The 13,903-nt window shown below is 46.5% G+C and overlaps 1 protein-coding gene across 1 annotated transcript; it reads right to left on the bottom strand.

Moving 5' to 3' along the window:
• Positions 1 to 236: 236 nt before the first annotated feature.
• On the bottom strand, positions 237 to 12,590 carry aldh4a1 (aldehyde dehydrogenase 4 family, member A1). Its single transcript, XM_030723874.1, has 15 exons — positions 12,423 to 12,590; positions 9,766 to 9,859; positions 9,583 to 9,675; positions 9,441 to 9,488; positions 9,054 to 9,209; positions 8,772 to 8,921; positions 8,375 to 8,449; positions 6,244 to 6,431; positions 5,405 to 5,478; positions 5,115 to 5,311; positions 4,343 to 4,390; positions 4,115 to 4,267; positions 2,595 to 2,716; positions 2,217 to 2,335; positions 237 to 1,027 (listed from the first exon to the last, which is right to left on the bottom strand). Exons 1-15 carry the CDS (start codon positions 12,461 to 12,463, stop codon positions 915 to 917), a joined length of 1,671 nt encoding a protein of 556 aa, XP_030579734.1. The 5' UTR covers positions 12,464 to 12,590; the 3' UTR covers positions 237 to 914.
• Positions 12,591 to 13,903: the final 1,313 nt, after the last annotated feature.

The following is a 13,903-nucleotide window of genomic DNA, read 5'->3' as shown; positions in this document are numbered from 1 at the left end:
GGAGTTTGCAGGTTTTCTAGTTTTTTATTTTAGCATTCTTGCTCAGGCTTCAGTGTGGAGGCTGAGTGGGACTGTGGGGTACCAGGCCCAACGCGCCCTGTGGGGGGGTGGACTCCACCCTTTGTCCTCTCTGGTTTGGAAGCAGGTTTATCACATCATCAGATTTAGTCATGACTCTGAGAAGCTTCGTTTTGTGTGTCCTGACTGAGCCATTAGAGACGACAAAAGAAGCAAGAAAAGATCAAATTGTTATTTATTGTCCAAAACTCTCCATCTGACTGCAGAGGCTGAAAACACACCTCTGATTCAAAGTCACGGGTCAGAGTTCAGGCCAGCAGGGACGCTGGGGTCAGTGTGAGCTCAAATATCTGCTGCAGGTGATTCTCATCGTCCGTGCCAAACAGGAAGTTATTTCTATGCCGCACAGGAAATGAGCTCAGACGCAGAAATAGAAAAAACTAAAACAGGGATCAGATGCAGATCTGAGACAAAGCCAGTTAGAAACGAGTCTTAAATTACTTCAAACTAATGAAAACACATTTACTACCTGATAAACGGACTCATTTTCACACATTAAGAAGCTAAAAACCCATTAACCAATCATAAGACACGGATCCATCAGTGAACTAATCAGCTCGGCAGACTTGAGTCACAAACCTGAACAGCAGCAGCTGTGACGTCCTCACAGGCTGCTTGATGACTCTAGCAGGTTATGACTGATTAATAAGGCAGCTGTTATAATGGAAGACAAACTAAGCTCAGAGTACTGATTAACGAGCTGCAAGTCGATGATCAGGCGGTGTCTGAGGTTACATTCATGTCCAGGTTCAGTGCAGCGGGACGAAGACGAGGGGACGATCGGGCCGAGCGTGGGCTCGGCTGACGGACAGACAGGCGGATGGACGGGCTCCACCTCAGCCCATGTAGGGGTACTTCCACTCTGTGAGGGGGACGTGGGTGCGCTTCACCGTCTGTGGAGACGTCCATCTGAGGACGTAGTGAGGACCTCCGGGTTTGTCGTTCGTACCTACGTGAAGAGCAGAGTGCAGTTTCTTCATGAGGCGTGCTGACCAGGACACACACACACACACACACACACACACACACACACACACACACACACACACACACAATGAAAACACTGAGTGACATGATATCACTGGATGATGGTTCCTCATTCATTTGTATGAACAGCAGATTTTAGTTTCAGCTCGTCTGAATGTTTGGTGGAAAGGCAGAACCTTCACTGGACAGAGACGGACCTTCTCAGGGTTACAGACCACACTTGATAACCTAACGTGGAGGTCGTGTGGTCACATGAGCTGTTTAAATCTGACCTCAGAGGTTTTCCTGGATTGTTTGGTCTCAGAAAAGGCTGCCGTGTCCTGTGGTGCTCCACAGGGATCAGTCTGGAGACTTTCAGCTCATTTTAAAAGCACTTCTTTCCATCGGCATGCAGCCAACATCCTGTTTGTTTCAGTTAAATGTTACACACTCTGACAGACTCTTATCATCGCTCGGGACAGCGCCACCCCGAGGATCAAACAGTGCTGTGTGTCTGTGAGTCCTCCGTAAATCCTGCTGACGGGACCTCGGATCATCTCTGACAGACTGCAGTGTCGGGAAGCATCTTCACCTTTCATTTGCTAAGACGTGTCATTTCCAAGGTGGACCTGGAGCAAACTGTGCTTTCATCTTTTCATGTTTATGGAAACTCCTCATTTACCCGTCTGAGCACATCCTCTTTAGATCTGATGCAGTTCATCTGCAGCGGCTCATTCCTCTCCCAGAGCGCCCAGTCCCTGACAGAGGTGTTACTGACCTGTTCTTCCAACCGGGCCCTCGGGTCGTTGGAGCAGAGGTCACCGCTGGTGCCTCGTACTCGTTTTAAAAGCCGTGGAGATCAGGCCTTCAGGGTGCTGCTCCAAAGCTCTGGATGAGTTACCCTCATCCAACAGACATTCGCTTTCAGAGATGAGGTCAGTCTGGTCTGATCTCTTAGATCAATTCAACGATTGATTGGATTGTAAAAACAGCAGCTGTACCTTTATGATCTGTTTGCAACTTAATTTATATTTTACACTTTAAGGTATTTTCTGATCATTTTTAATCTGAGAAGTACCAGAAAACACAAAGACTGAAGTCTGGTGATTAAAATAAATGCACTTGATTACAGCAGTGATATCAGCTGTGATCAGAGCAGCAGCGACGCTCACCTGAAGCTCTGGCGCCCCCGAATGGCTGCTGAGCCACGATGGAGCCCGTGGATTTGTCGTTGATGTAGTAGTTTCCCGCGGCGTTTCTCAAAGCTTTGGACGCCTCCTCGATCACCTTCCTGTGACAGAAAAACTTTATTCACACAAAACCTTTCAGACAACAGCAGAAACACAGAGTTCAGACACGCAGCGTTTCCTGTCAGATACCCTCAACTCAGAAACTCTGAGCTTTAACTGTCTTATTTCCTTCAACAGGATCACCTGAAGCTTCTCCTACAGCTAGCTCCACCTCTTCCTGACTGTAATCCAGTAACACTCAAACAGGAAGTGACTGACAGAGCTGCAGAAACACGTCTGTGAGGGATGAACACGTCTTACTCGTCCTTGGCGAACACGGCTCCCGTCAGCGCATACGGCGACGTGCTGTCAATCAGCCGCAGCACCTCTTTGTAGTCCTTCTCAGGATAAACGTAAACGGTGAGGACGGGCCCGAAGATCTCCTGCAGACACACACACACACACACACACACACACACACACACTGTGACCACAGCAGGAGATTCGAGCTGCCTCTAACACAGCAGTCATGTCTGAAACACGTCTGCAGAATCGAACACAAAGGAGGAAAAACAAGCTTCCAAATAAAATAACCTCGTTAAGGACAATTCTGCTGATGAGGTCAATATTTTAACACCAACAGTTCCTGAGCCACTTCCACCCAAAGGCCAGAAAGAAAAAGGAATCCCAGCTGAGCGATGTTTCCAGCAGCGCAGGGAAAGAAAGAAAGTGACTGATGGTATCGACGGTCATGGTCATCGGGAGAGCCCCAGACTGCATCTCTGCGTCTGCAGGAAAGCTGCTCAAAAACCCATCAGATAGATTCAGAGACAGACACACAGCTCAGCATCGCCGGCATTAACCGACACCAGCGAGCAGATCCCAAACAGATCAGGAGCAGGTGGAGTTTCCCGGATCTTTAAAAAAATCACCATCAACATGCTGGAACGGCGCGGGGTCAAAGGGTAAGTACAAAGGTCCCCCTGCTTCCCCCTGCTTCCCCCTGCTATTTATTATGATTAAAATTTCCTCATGTTTCATTTAGTTTTTAACATGTTTGAAACAAACAAACCCTGAACTAGAATCCAAAATTCAGACATTAAGGGACAAAAAGGAAGCAAGCAAAGAAAGAGAGATTATTGATTACAGATTCGTTCCATCACCTCTCTGTGGGGGTTTGATTCTGGGTCTAAACTGTGTGTTTGCTGCTGCTTCAAACACTTTCCAACCCGGTAAATAAAAACAGCCTCATCGGGCTGCAGGTGCCGGGCCCTCCTGCTCTCACTGCGCTCCGGCGCCCCCGTGTGGACGCTTGTAAGGTGCTACGAGCAGCAAACTAACTTCAGCTGATCAGCGACGGTTTCACTCAGGCTCTGATTTTTTTTGGTCCTTCAGTCTGACTCTGAAGCTTTTTACTCTGATCAGACGTTGTCTCAGGCTACAGAAAGAAACGAGTTTCCTCAAAGCAGATTCCCAAACAGGGACACTGACAGGGTCAGAGGTGAAACACTTTTAATAAGAGGAACGGAAAATAGTTCATTCATAATCAGTGTGTAGATCATTATGTTAACAGTGCAGATGTAATCTTTTTAGGAGACACTGAATTTATTTGAGTTTTAGTTAGAAATGTTTCCACGAATCATCGAACAATCTAAAAGTCAAAGTTTGTTCGTCTCAAGCCTAAATTTAGACTTAAACTTATTCTTAGACTTTAACAAGTCGAGTTAATGTCTTTAACCCTGACCTGCGTTTCTTCTGGTTTCTCATGTTTCAGATACCCGGGCAGTTAAAGCTGGAATAAAAAGCTGCTGGGGCAAAGGTCGAGGTTGTTCAGGCCGTACCTCGTTCATGATGGCGTCCCGCGGGTCTTTGGTCTCGATGATGGTCGGCTCCACGAAGTAGCCCTTCTTATCGTCACACTTTCCTCCGGCGATGACGTTCAGGTTCGGGGACGACTTGGCGTGTTCGAGCCACTTCTTTATACGACCAAATGACTGCAGGAGGAAAATATGGACCGTGATGCCACTCATTTACTGAGACTTTTATTTTGAAGGAGACAGCGTATTTACCTTGTCGTCAATCACAGCTGAGAAAAAGGTGCTGAAGTCCTCGACGGGCTGAGAAAGCAAAAGAAAAGCATTAAACTGAATTTCACGTTTTTGTGTTTTAAAAATCAGCTCAGAGGGAAACTTCAGGACCATCCGACATCCTGTTTGTCGCCCACAGGTGAGTCACACTCAGGATACCTGCACAGCAGCAGTGACTTCACGGGAGTAACGCTCCGTGTGCTTCTGCGTGTCAGACAGGTGAGAGTCACTGATGGTGAAACAGAATGATGCAGAGCTCCTCAGTGTCTGAGTGCAGATCGCTCTCAGCTCCAGACTCTCCTCCTGCCTGTGTCCGTCTAACCTGCTAACCCGGGCTCCTCGCTGCTTACATGAACTGTGGCTGAGTTCATAAATTACTGCCTCGTTATAGATTAAACACATCAACCTCGTCCAGAGCAGCCAAACACGGGCTGAATAATACAGCTAATTACAATGATCTGCACCTGCTTCCAGATGTTCTTCTGACAGTAAATGTGTCTCACTGTGTTTATTTATTAAACTATTGGAATATCCATCCATCCTTTTCTTCCACTCATCCAATCCAGGGTCACAGTTGGGCTGGAGCCTAGAGCGAGAGGAGGGGTACACCTGGACAGGTGACAACTATTCACACCTACGGCCAATTTAGAACCACCAGATACCCTAACATGCATGTCTTTGGACAGTTAACCCACACAAAGAACCCAGCCGGATTTGAACCCAGGGCCTAATAAAGCGTAACTCTGGGACTCACATCGCCCACTTTGATGCTCTTGTGGATGTCGACCAGCTGTTCTTTGATCCGCGGCCACATGCTGTCAGGTACGTACATCCTCGAGCAGGCCGAACACTTCTGACCTCCGTACTCGAACGCCGAGCGAACCGTCCCCGTCACCACGCTGTAGACGTCCGCTGACGTGTGGACGAAGTGGAAATTCTTCCCGCCGCACTCTGAAAACACAAAGAGCCGATCAATCGGCACAAACTGCTCTTAAAAAACGAAAATAGGTGTAATGACTGCAGACACTGAGGAAAGGTCCTGACCTCCTGCCAGTCGAGGGAAGGTCCTGTAGATGTCCAGGTTCTGAGCGACCTGCTTCCAAAGACGCTTAAAGGTCCTACAAACACAGAACCTTTAGTAAGAGACGTACAGGAGAAGGAACGCTGCTTTCACACAGAAACTCTCAACAACGCTGACAAAAATCAGACAAAGCTGACAAATGAAGCTGGTGCAGGAGCCTGCAGTTCCTCTGCCGTCCAGCAGGGGCGCCACAGCGAGTCAGTCCCCATGTTAAAACTTTCCAGCAGAAATAAACATGTTTACATCCTGATACAGAAACTGCTTTGTAACTAATGTCCCCCTTCTCACAGCTGTATGGGGGAGGATGTATTTATGACTCACCTGTTTATATTAAAGCCTAAAGTTTGCATTATTAGGGGCGTGGCCTCTCAGACTGACAGGTGGATGGTGACACAGGCGGGCGTAGCCGCAAACTGTCTGCTAGGCTTCACCTCAGCTAACTGGAGTCCCTGAACTGGACGGACCGTGTTTGTGCTGTTGGAGCCTTTTGAATGTAATTATCTGACCAATAATACGGCTGCTGTGGCTTCATTGGACTAAAAGACCTGACCTGACCCTAACCCAGGTATCTGTGTGTGTGTGATGCTCCCATAGATAAGAAAGAGCTTAAGTTGAGGCTTCAAAATATTGCTGTATCCCTACAGCGTAGCCAGTGCTGGCTCTTTCCCTTACAGGATAAAGAGCCTTGAGTTTCTATATGGATAAAACTGAATTGCTTTAATGCCCTTTAAGACGTGTTAGGATCTGCAGGAATCCTGAGGTCAGCAGGCGGCAGAAAACAGCCTAAAACAGTCGTCCTTACGGCACACTGCCGGTGAAGTTGACGCCTGCCAGGTGCACCGAGGAGGTGATGGTGTCTCCGAACACGGGGCCGTCAGCGGGCAGGAACTGGATGACGTTTGGCGGCATGCCGCACTCCCTCAGGATTCTGTACACAGCGTAGCTGGCAGACATGGCGGTGTCACTGGGCTTCCAGAGAACGACGTTACCCTGGAAGACACGGGCAGAAACCAGATATCTACAGATCACCGTGAGACATCAAGGCTCCCCCTCCAACAACCACAGCTGAATCCAGGAGCTCGAAGGCTCCCCTCCGCTTCCTCTGTCCGCCCATAGGTGGACTGGATTTACTAAGCAGGGAAAATCAGTGTGAACTGTTATAGAAGTGCTGATCAGAAACTTCTGACATGCTAACAGGGCACAAATTCATGAGGACAGATGGTTTATTTCAGTTACAACATCTAAAAAAAAGCACTGCAACTGAGCAGGTCACAAAGGAGCAGAACTGAGGAGGGATCAACTTTCCTTTGGAAATTTATCTTATTGGCTTTTAAAAACTGTAAAACGTGATTTTAGATTTACAAAATGAGATCCACACGAACAGATGATGGCATATACAGTCGGATTTGGTACCCAAACAGCATCCTCTAAAAAACTGCGTGAAAAACAGGAAAACACACACTGAGATATGAATTATATGTGTGTGACTGTTGTGTAGGGCTTGCCGTTCTCTCTGCATTATTGTGACTCTTTTCATTTAAAATAGAAAAAGAACGAATTATCAGCAGTAATTTTTTATACCCGAGTCCCAAATTTCATCACAACAGATGAAAATTTCACCAAGATGTGAATTTTAAAATTTTGGGACAGAGATTTTAGATTTTTTGAAAATATTTGGTGACCTTTGACCTTGAAAATTAAATCGCATGTTCTTGGGCCCCTAAGGAATATTTCCACTAAGTTTAATCAATCTTGGTTCTTGAGTTATACTTCAGTCAAACGAACATAACCTCTCTCCACCTGTCGGTGGGCGGGGTAACAACGCCCCGCTGTCCCCTTGGGGGCGGGGTTATAAAAATCACAGCATGAGTGCACTTGGCCCAGAAACAGCAGAGCAGCCAGAGGCAGCTGGAGGCTGAAAGCTGCATGTATAACTGTTACCTGTGCACTGATCAGTGATCATTTCTTTATGTTTGCAGTAAGATTTTCATCGATTGGAACTGGATTTGACCCTGAAGGGATGCAATCCACATTTTTGAGGAAAATTATTAGATAGTGACTGTTTCATGTTACTGTTTGTCATGTGGGCCAATTTACAGATCAAATTTAAATGCTAATCCACTTCACTAAACAACACTGACACACAAAAGACTAATGCTTGCTTTCTTTTTGTTTTTAATGCCATAATAAAGTATAGAAAGTATTTAAACACATTATAAATATGACATTATTTAACCCTGTCTAAAACTTGCTGCCAAAAATGGACAATTACAATATTGTAAGATTAGTTTTCACAAAAATCCTCTCCTGGCTCTTAACAACGACGCAGTCCTGGCTGAGCACCCCAGGTCAGGCTGGTGAAGTTGACCTCAGAGATGACTGAGGTCAACAGAGGTCAACATTTGTGTGAGTTTTTGAGTTTGTTCTTCTCTGCGTGACTCAGAGCTGAGAGCGCAGGATTGATCAGAGAACAGATTATAACCCTTCAAAATAAAAGCTGGCAGAAGAACACATCAGGTTCACGTGTGCATGAAGTTACCGTCTGCGTGCAGAGATGTGTGCGTCGCTGTTGTTTGTTCTGCACTGTGTGAGGCTGCAGGAATTTATTAAAGGAAAGAATCTGACCCTCAGCCACCTGTGGGCAGCAAACGGCCTGGTGAGGAACCCAGACCCCGAGTGTGGGATTCAGACATTATTCTAACTTCAGAGTTACATTAATAGCTCAGTTTTGATATTCCAGCATGTTTGTAACAGATTCAGTACCAGAGAGACAGAAAAGCGGGCTGGTTGCAGAGCTCTGTGTGTGTGCACTGCTGAGAGGAGACGGAGGCCGCCGGGCTCTCTGCAGTGATCCAGTCAGAAATTCATGCTGCACGAACACGTTTTCTGTGAACCATTTCTGCATGTCAGCTGACACAAACATCCACACTCACCATCAGAGCCGGGGTTCCCGCCAGATTCCCACCAATGGCAGTGAAGTTAAAAGGAGCCACGGCAGCTACAAACCCCTGAAAGAAACACAGGCAGCACAGATCGGTTTCACATTAACAGAGACGAGAGAGCGGTGAGCTGCAGTCACTGAGGATACAAACAGTCTGTGGTCCTCAGCGGTTCACACTAACAGGCGTGGTGTGAGCTTTAGCTTTGGGTTTCCATCCCCTGCTGGACTATTAATCCACAGCGACTCCAGATTCAAATTTCAGCTTAACAGTTCATCAGAGAGCTTTACTGCAGGGCTGTTAAAGACTTTCAGATAACTGACAGTGAAACAGGAAGTGCAGCATTAATCTGACCGAGTGGCTCTCAGCAGACAAACAGCAGCGTTTTTACCTCCAGCCCCCGATACAGCGTGGTGTTGGTGCTTCCCTCCGCGTCCATCGGCTGCTGGTTCTGCAGCTCAATGGCGTGTTTGGCGTTAAATCTGAAGAAGTCGATGAGCTCTGCGGCGGCATCGATCTCCGCCTGCACCACCGTTTTCCCCTGAACACCCACAAAACCAGGACAGAGAGAGAAACTTTGATTTACTCTGTGAGAACGTAACTGAGGAGCGTTAATGCGGCGTTCCCCTCGTTAATCTGACCCCCCAGCTGATTCCTCTCACGCCTGCTGTACCTGTCCGATCATGGTCTTGGCCAGGATCTCGGCTCTCCTGGGTCCGCTGATGACATCGGCGGCCTTGAAGAGGATCTGGGCTCGGTCCTCGACAGGCTTCAGGTCCCACTCCTTCCTCGCCGCCACAGACGCCACAATGGCTTTGTTGATGAGCTCCTGTATCGATCACAAAGGCACGATGAGTCAGAGGAAACAAATCAGAGATATGATTTATGAGAAAATAGTCAAAGAGCCCCGTCGCTTCACTTTTCAAGGCTAGGCTGGAAAAAATTCCCGTATCTGAACTCCTGGGATCTCCAACTCTCCAATCCTTCCATTCAGTCATTATGACAGACGAGAACTATAAACTCATTCTCATTTAATGAACTCGTGAATTCTTGAACTCACCTTGTCAGCATAGCAGAACTTTGCCACCTTGTGTGAGTGATTGAAGGGCTGGAAAAGAAAAAGAGAGCGAGTGGTGACGCATCAGCATGCTTTGAAGGTAAACGTGATGCTGCAGGGTCCGGAGAGCGCAGCGTTTCCTCACAGAGAGCTGGTATCTGATGTCTTTGGTCCACACATGCTCGTCCCCCACCACACACGGGATCTCCTCCGTCTTCCCCTTCAGGCTCTCCAAGGCCTGCAGGCATAGAATAAACAGTCAGGTGTGGGCAGAGATTAGTATGAAGCATGAAGAGAAGCTGCTGTGTGGACCAGAGTGAGGTCAAACCTTCAGCAGCTCGGCTCGCTCGGGGCTGCCCTCTTTGAAACCCAGGATGGGCTCATTTTTCACCTCCACAGCTGCACAGGGCCACGTTTTAAACCTGCAAACACACACAGAGTTTATCCTGATCTTCACTTCATTCCCACATCACATCAGGGTCCATAAAACCAGCCCGGATCAGCTGCTGTCTGAGCTGGGTCAAACTGGTCTCACCGGGAGGATCCTGGACCCCTGAACTCTGGCAGCTCACCGGTAACCTGACCTGATTTTATTTGGATTTAAAGCAGCTGCTCCCAAACACTTCAGTCGCTCCTCTGAAAGCCAAGAGGAAGGTTCACCTCAGATCCCAGGAAAGAGCCAGCTGAGCTGTTTCAGCATCTGAGCAGGACTCCTCCAGCAGAAAGCTGGTGTGAGCGTCTCAGACCACACAAACTTAAAGCAGGTCACATCCAAAACTCACATTTTTCACTTCTGGATCTGTCGTTTTCAGACTTTCAGGTGTGCGGCTCTCCAGGTGTTACTCGGAGAAAGCGAGGCCTTTACAGAGCAGCTGTGTTTGCTGATGTTTCTCATGACCTAGTTATTCCAGCTGGATCCAGCTCAGCCGGGTCGACCGTAGTCTCTCCTTCGTCTATGATTAACCAGTCTGAACTCTAGGAGCTGAAGGTCACTGAGCTGCTGTTTGGATTGGAGGAGGAGGAGGAGGAGGAACGCTGGCAGGTGGTATGTCAAGCATTCTCACACAGCCATGTTCTCTTTAACCAGGCACACATGTGGCTCTGGTCCAGCTGCAGCCTACGCACCCACAGCGAAATGAATCTGAGCTGCTCACAGAGCAAAATAAACAGCCGCTCTCCCTCAGAATCACCTAAAATCCACCGACCGATTTACTGGTTTACAATATAAACCAATAAACCACATCGAGTGAATGTTGCCATGATTTGACACTACATAAATAAAATTGAGCTGAACTGAAACTGGGAACTCAAAATACCCCCAAATATCAGGTCATCACAGCAACAGCACATCTGGATGTATGATAAAACTGTTGTTTTGTAGAGGAAAGTATCAAAGATACTTGGTACAGTTTTTTTAAACGAGTCATGACACAGTTTGTCCAGCAGGGTGGCTCCAACACCACAGTGTCCAGTCCTCTGTGTACAGCACAGGTAGCAGAGCAGCAGCACACCTGTGATCACTGCATTTAAAAGGAGGCCCATCAGTTCAGGACCCCACGTGTTCTGACCATTTTCTTAATGAGACCAAACATCCTTTTGGACCACAGTGGAAAAAACTGGTGAAAAGGAAAATGGAAAGATTATGACCAACAAAAAAAAACTCCAGGTGCAGACAAGTAGCTGGCCTTTTGCTACTTGTCTGAACAAGTAGCAAAAGGCCTTTACTTCAGCGGGACAGAGGCATTAAAATACACCTAAGCCTATTTTCATTATTCCCGTCCATGAGCACGGCAGATCTGAGGAACACCTGTTATTTTTCTTAAAAGTGTTCCACTGTTTATATTTTAAAATTTATGCAAATTAATGTATATTTACAGACTTAACCATAAAAATAATAAACTTAATGTCAGTAACTGTCTGAGAAGCTTTCACGATGATACCTGATGATATACGTTACCTTCCATACCCTTAAATGCCATTTTCCTAAAAATAGTTTGTTCTCATCATCTTCTGCAGAAATTAACTGTTCAGCAGCTTTTACAGCCATAAAAGTGTGAGTCCTGCGTGTCTGCTGAGAGGCCGAGCATGAGTTACACAACAGAAACAAACTTTTTCTGGCAGCATTTTGCCTAAAAATTGACCCTGACCACCAACATCCAGTATTTATATGGTGCTTGGACTGTAAACACAGTCATGCACGCAGCTCTGCTGTTCAGGCACAGGAGTCAGACTCACTATAATGGACACAAAGCCCAGTGTGAGCTAAATACAGTCTGTTTATACTGAGTAGGTCTACGGTAAACACTGGTTATTACACGTGCATTACAGGTGACAGTATAAAAGCTCCACAGCACACAGCTGCACTGTGACTATTCATCCTGATGCAGTAACTTTCTGTACCTGCCCACGGATTTCCACGCCCACAGTCAGGAAAAACATGAAGACATGTTCACAGCCATCCACTGGCCTGCACTCAGCCCTTTGGAGGGCCACCTCTGGCTCCTGGGACCTCATGTTTGACACTGAGTTTACTCAGTGACCTCTGACCCAGAGAGAGAGCGGATAAAGATTATCATGCGTTTTAAGAACATTTCCTGTGTCTTCATCTGAATCCTTTCATATAAACGAATTCCCCTGAATGTAGTGCAGTCTGAAAGCAGTAATAACAAGTGCAGTACTTCAGTAAAAGTACTTCGTTACATTGCACCTGTGGATGTTTGTACTGGGAAAAGTTTGTCCGCAGGTTGGGCAGCAGCTGCCGATCAGGTGTCGTTACATAATCTGCAAGCACGTGAACCAACCGGACCAGCGCCCCCCCCCCCCGGCGGCGGCTCGGGCGGCCTGGACCTAAACACACGGCCAGCGCCATCAGAATATCAGCTATCGATCGGGATATCAAGTTATATGTCAGAATCGGAGGCCCTGTGGATGCTAACAGGCTAACTGACATGCTGCAGAAGTGAAGGAGCTCATGCACAGACATACCCCCTCCAGGACCGACACACAGCCGCTGTCACACGGAGCATTCTCCCGTCACTAGCCGACGATTCGCGATGAAGGAGAGATCCGATAGCCCCGCTAACACAGCCGGTACCGCTGGTGCGCGGATCAATAAGCGATCAGAAACGGGTTTCAGGTGACCCCGCCCCCGCGGCTGACTACAACCACAACCACGACTCACTGGGACCGGGGGAGACGCTGTTTGTGACGTTTCATTTCTTCGCGCTGCCGCCACACTTCAGTGTCACAACTCCATTAAAACCCAAGTTTGATTTTAAAAATACGTTTACTCGGACGGGACTAAACTAAAGGAAATATGTTATTTAACAACTTTCAGGAACCGCTACCTCCCATAACACTACACCTACGGTGGAACCTTCCAAAGGCGGGTCAGCGATTGGCCAATCAGCAAACAGTAAAAACCTGGCAAGCGAATCAGAGGCCACATTCAAAATGGTCAAATCCGTCTTTGACGAAAGTTCTTCGACTTTTCAGTCAAGTTTCTAGTGCGTCACTGTTTCTATTTTATTTTTGTTTTGTTTTATTTTATTTTGGGGCTTTATTCTTAAAATTAAATTGTTCCTCTTTGAACTGATTTACTTTGTTTTTCTAACTTATATTTTTTATTTATATATTATTTTTCAGCCTTCCTTGTTTTGTGATCATATGTACTTGGAGCTGAATCTATAAATACGCCTGAAAGCATCTGCAGCTGATAACTGCGTCTTCATCTTCACTGGAGGAAAATTAAAATCACCACACCAACAAATTTGGAAAAGACAAATAAAAAAAAAAGTTATTTTATTCTCAGGATAATCAGGCCATAAAGAATATTAACAAAACAACTGTGACTTTTTAATAATTATTTTTAGCTTATCCTTAATTTTAGTTCCATGAAGTCCACATTTATTTGAATCAGCTGATTTAACATGTTTATATAAACATTTCAGTTTAATTGAACTGAAATTTGATTTTATAACGTCATTAAACAACTTTGTTCTGAGCAGAGCTGGATACTCACGTTCTTCTTTACACATTTGCTTACTTTGTTGTATTTTGTGTGCCCTTGTGAATGTTTCTGGAGGTTCATGACACCAGCTGTGGAGCAGTGTCCTGCTGAGAGGAAACTGTGGCCATGCGGGGTGCAGATGGTCAGCAGAAACCCTCAGACCTTCACCAGATTGGCGGGGGTCACTTTCAGGCATGATGGGGGAATGAAATCCTTCATTTACTTTATGAAAGCATTTATTTACATGCATGCTGCTGTGATCTGTGTGAAGCTGCAAAAGGACGAGAAGATGGAGACAGAAACTTCTGACTGAAGTCACAGGACAGCAGATCCCGGATGGAGTCTCTTGAGGCAAACTGAGGTGTGTCCACTGAATATTATCACTGCAGCTGCACAAAACTAAAAAACAAAAAAATACTGAATGAGATTTAAGTGTACTCTTTGCTGTGGCTCAGGA

Source organism: Archocentrus centrarchus, unplaced genomic scaffold (assembly GCF_007364275.1).
Source record: "Archocentrus centrarchus isolate MPI-CPG fArcCen1 unplaced genomic scaffold, fArcCen1 scaffold_29_ctg1, whole genome shotgun sequence".
In the NCBI taxonomy this organism is placed as follows: Eukaryota; Metazoa; Chordata; class Actinopteri; order Cichliformes; family Cichlidae; genus Archocentrus; species Archocentrus centrarchus.
This window is presented reverse-complemented; position numbering and strand designations above follow the sequence as displayed.

What these genes read in the sequence shown, in the direction of transcription:
- aldh4a1 (XM_030723874.1), bottom strand. Translation starts at nt 12,463, where the DNA reads ATGCTCCGTGTGACAGCGGCTGTGTGTCGGTCCTGGAGGGG. An exon ending in CTTCCCTCGACTGGCAGGAG is followed by an intron (nt 5,312 to 5,404) that starts GTCAGGACCTTT and finishes TTGTGTTTTCAG; the next exon opens with AGTGCGGCGGGAAGAATTTC. An exon ending in GCCGTGTTCGCCAAGGACGA is followed by an intron (nt 2,336 to 2,594) that starts GTAAGACGTGTT and finishes TTTCTGTCACAG; the next exon opens with GAAGGTGATCGAGGAGGCGT.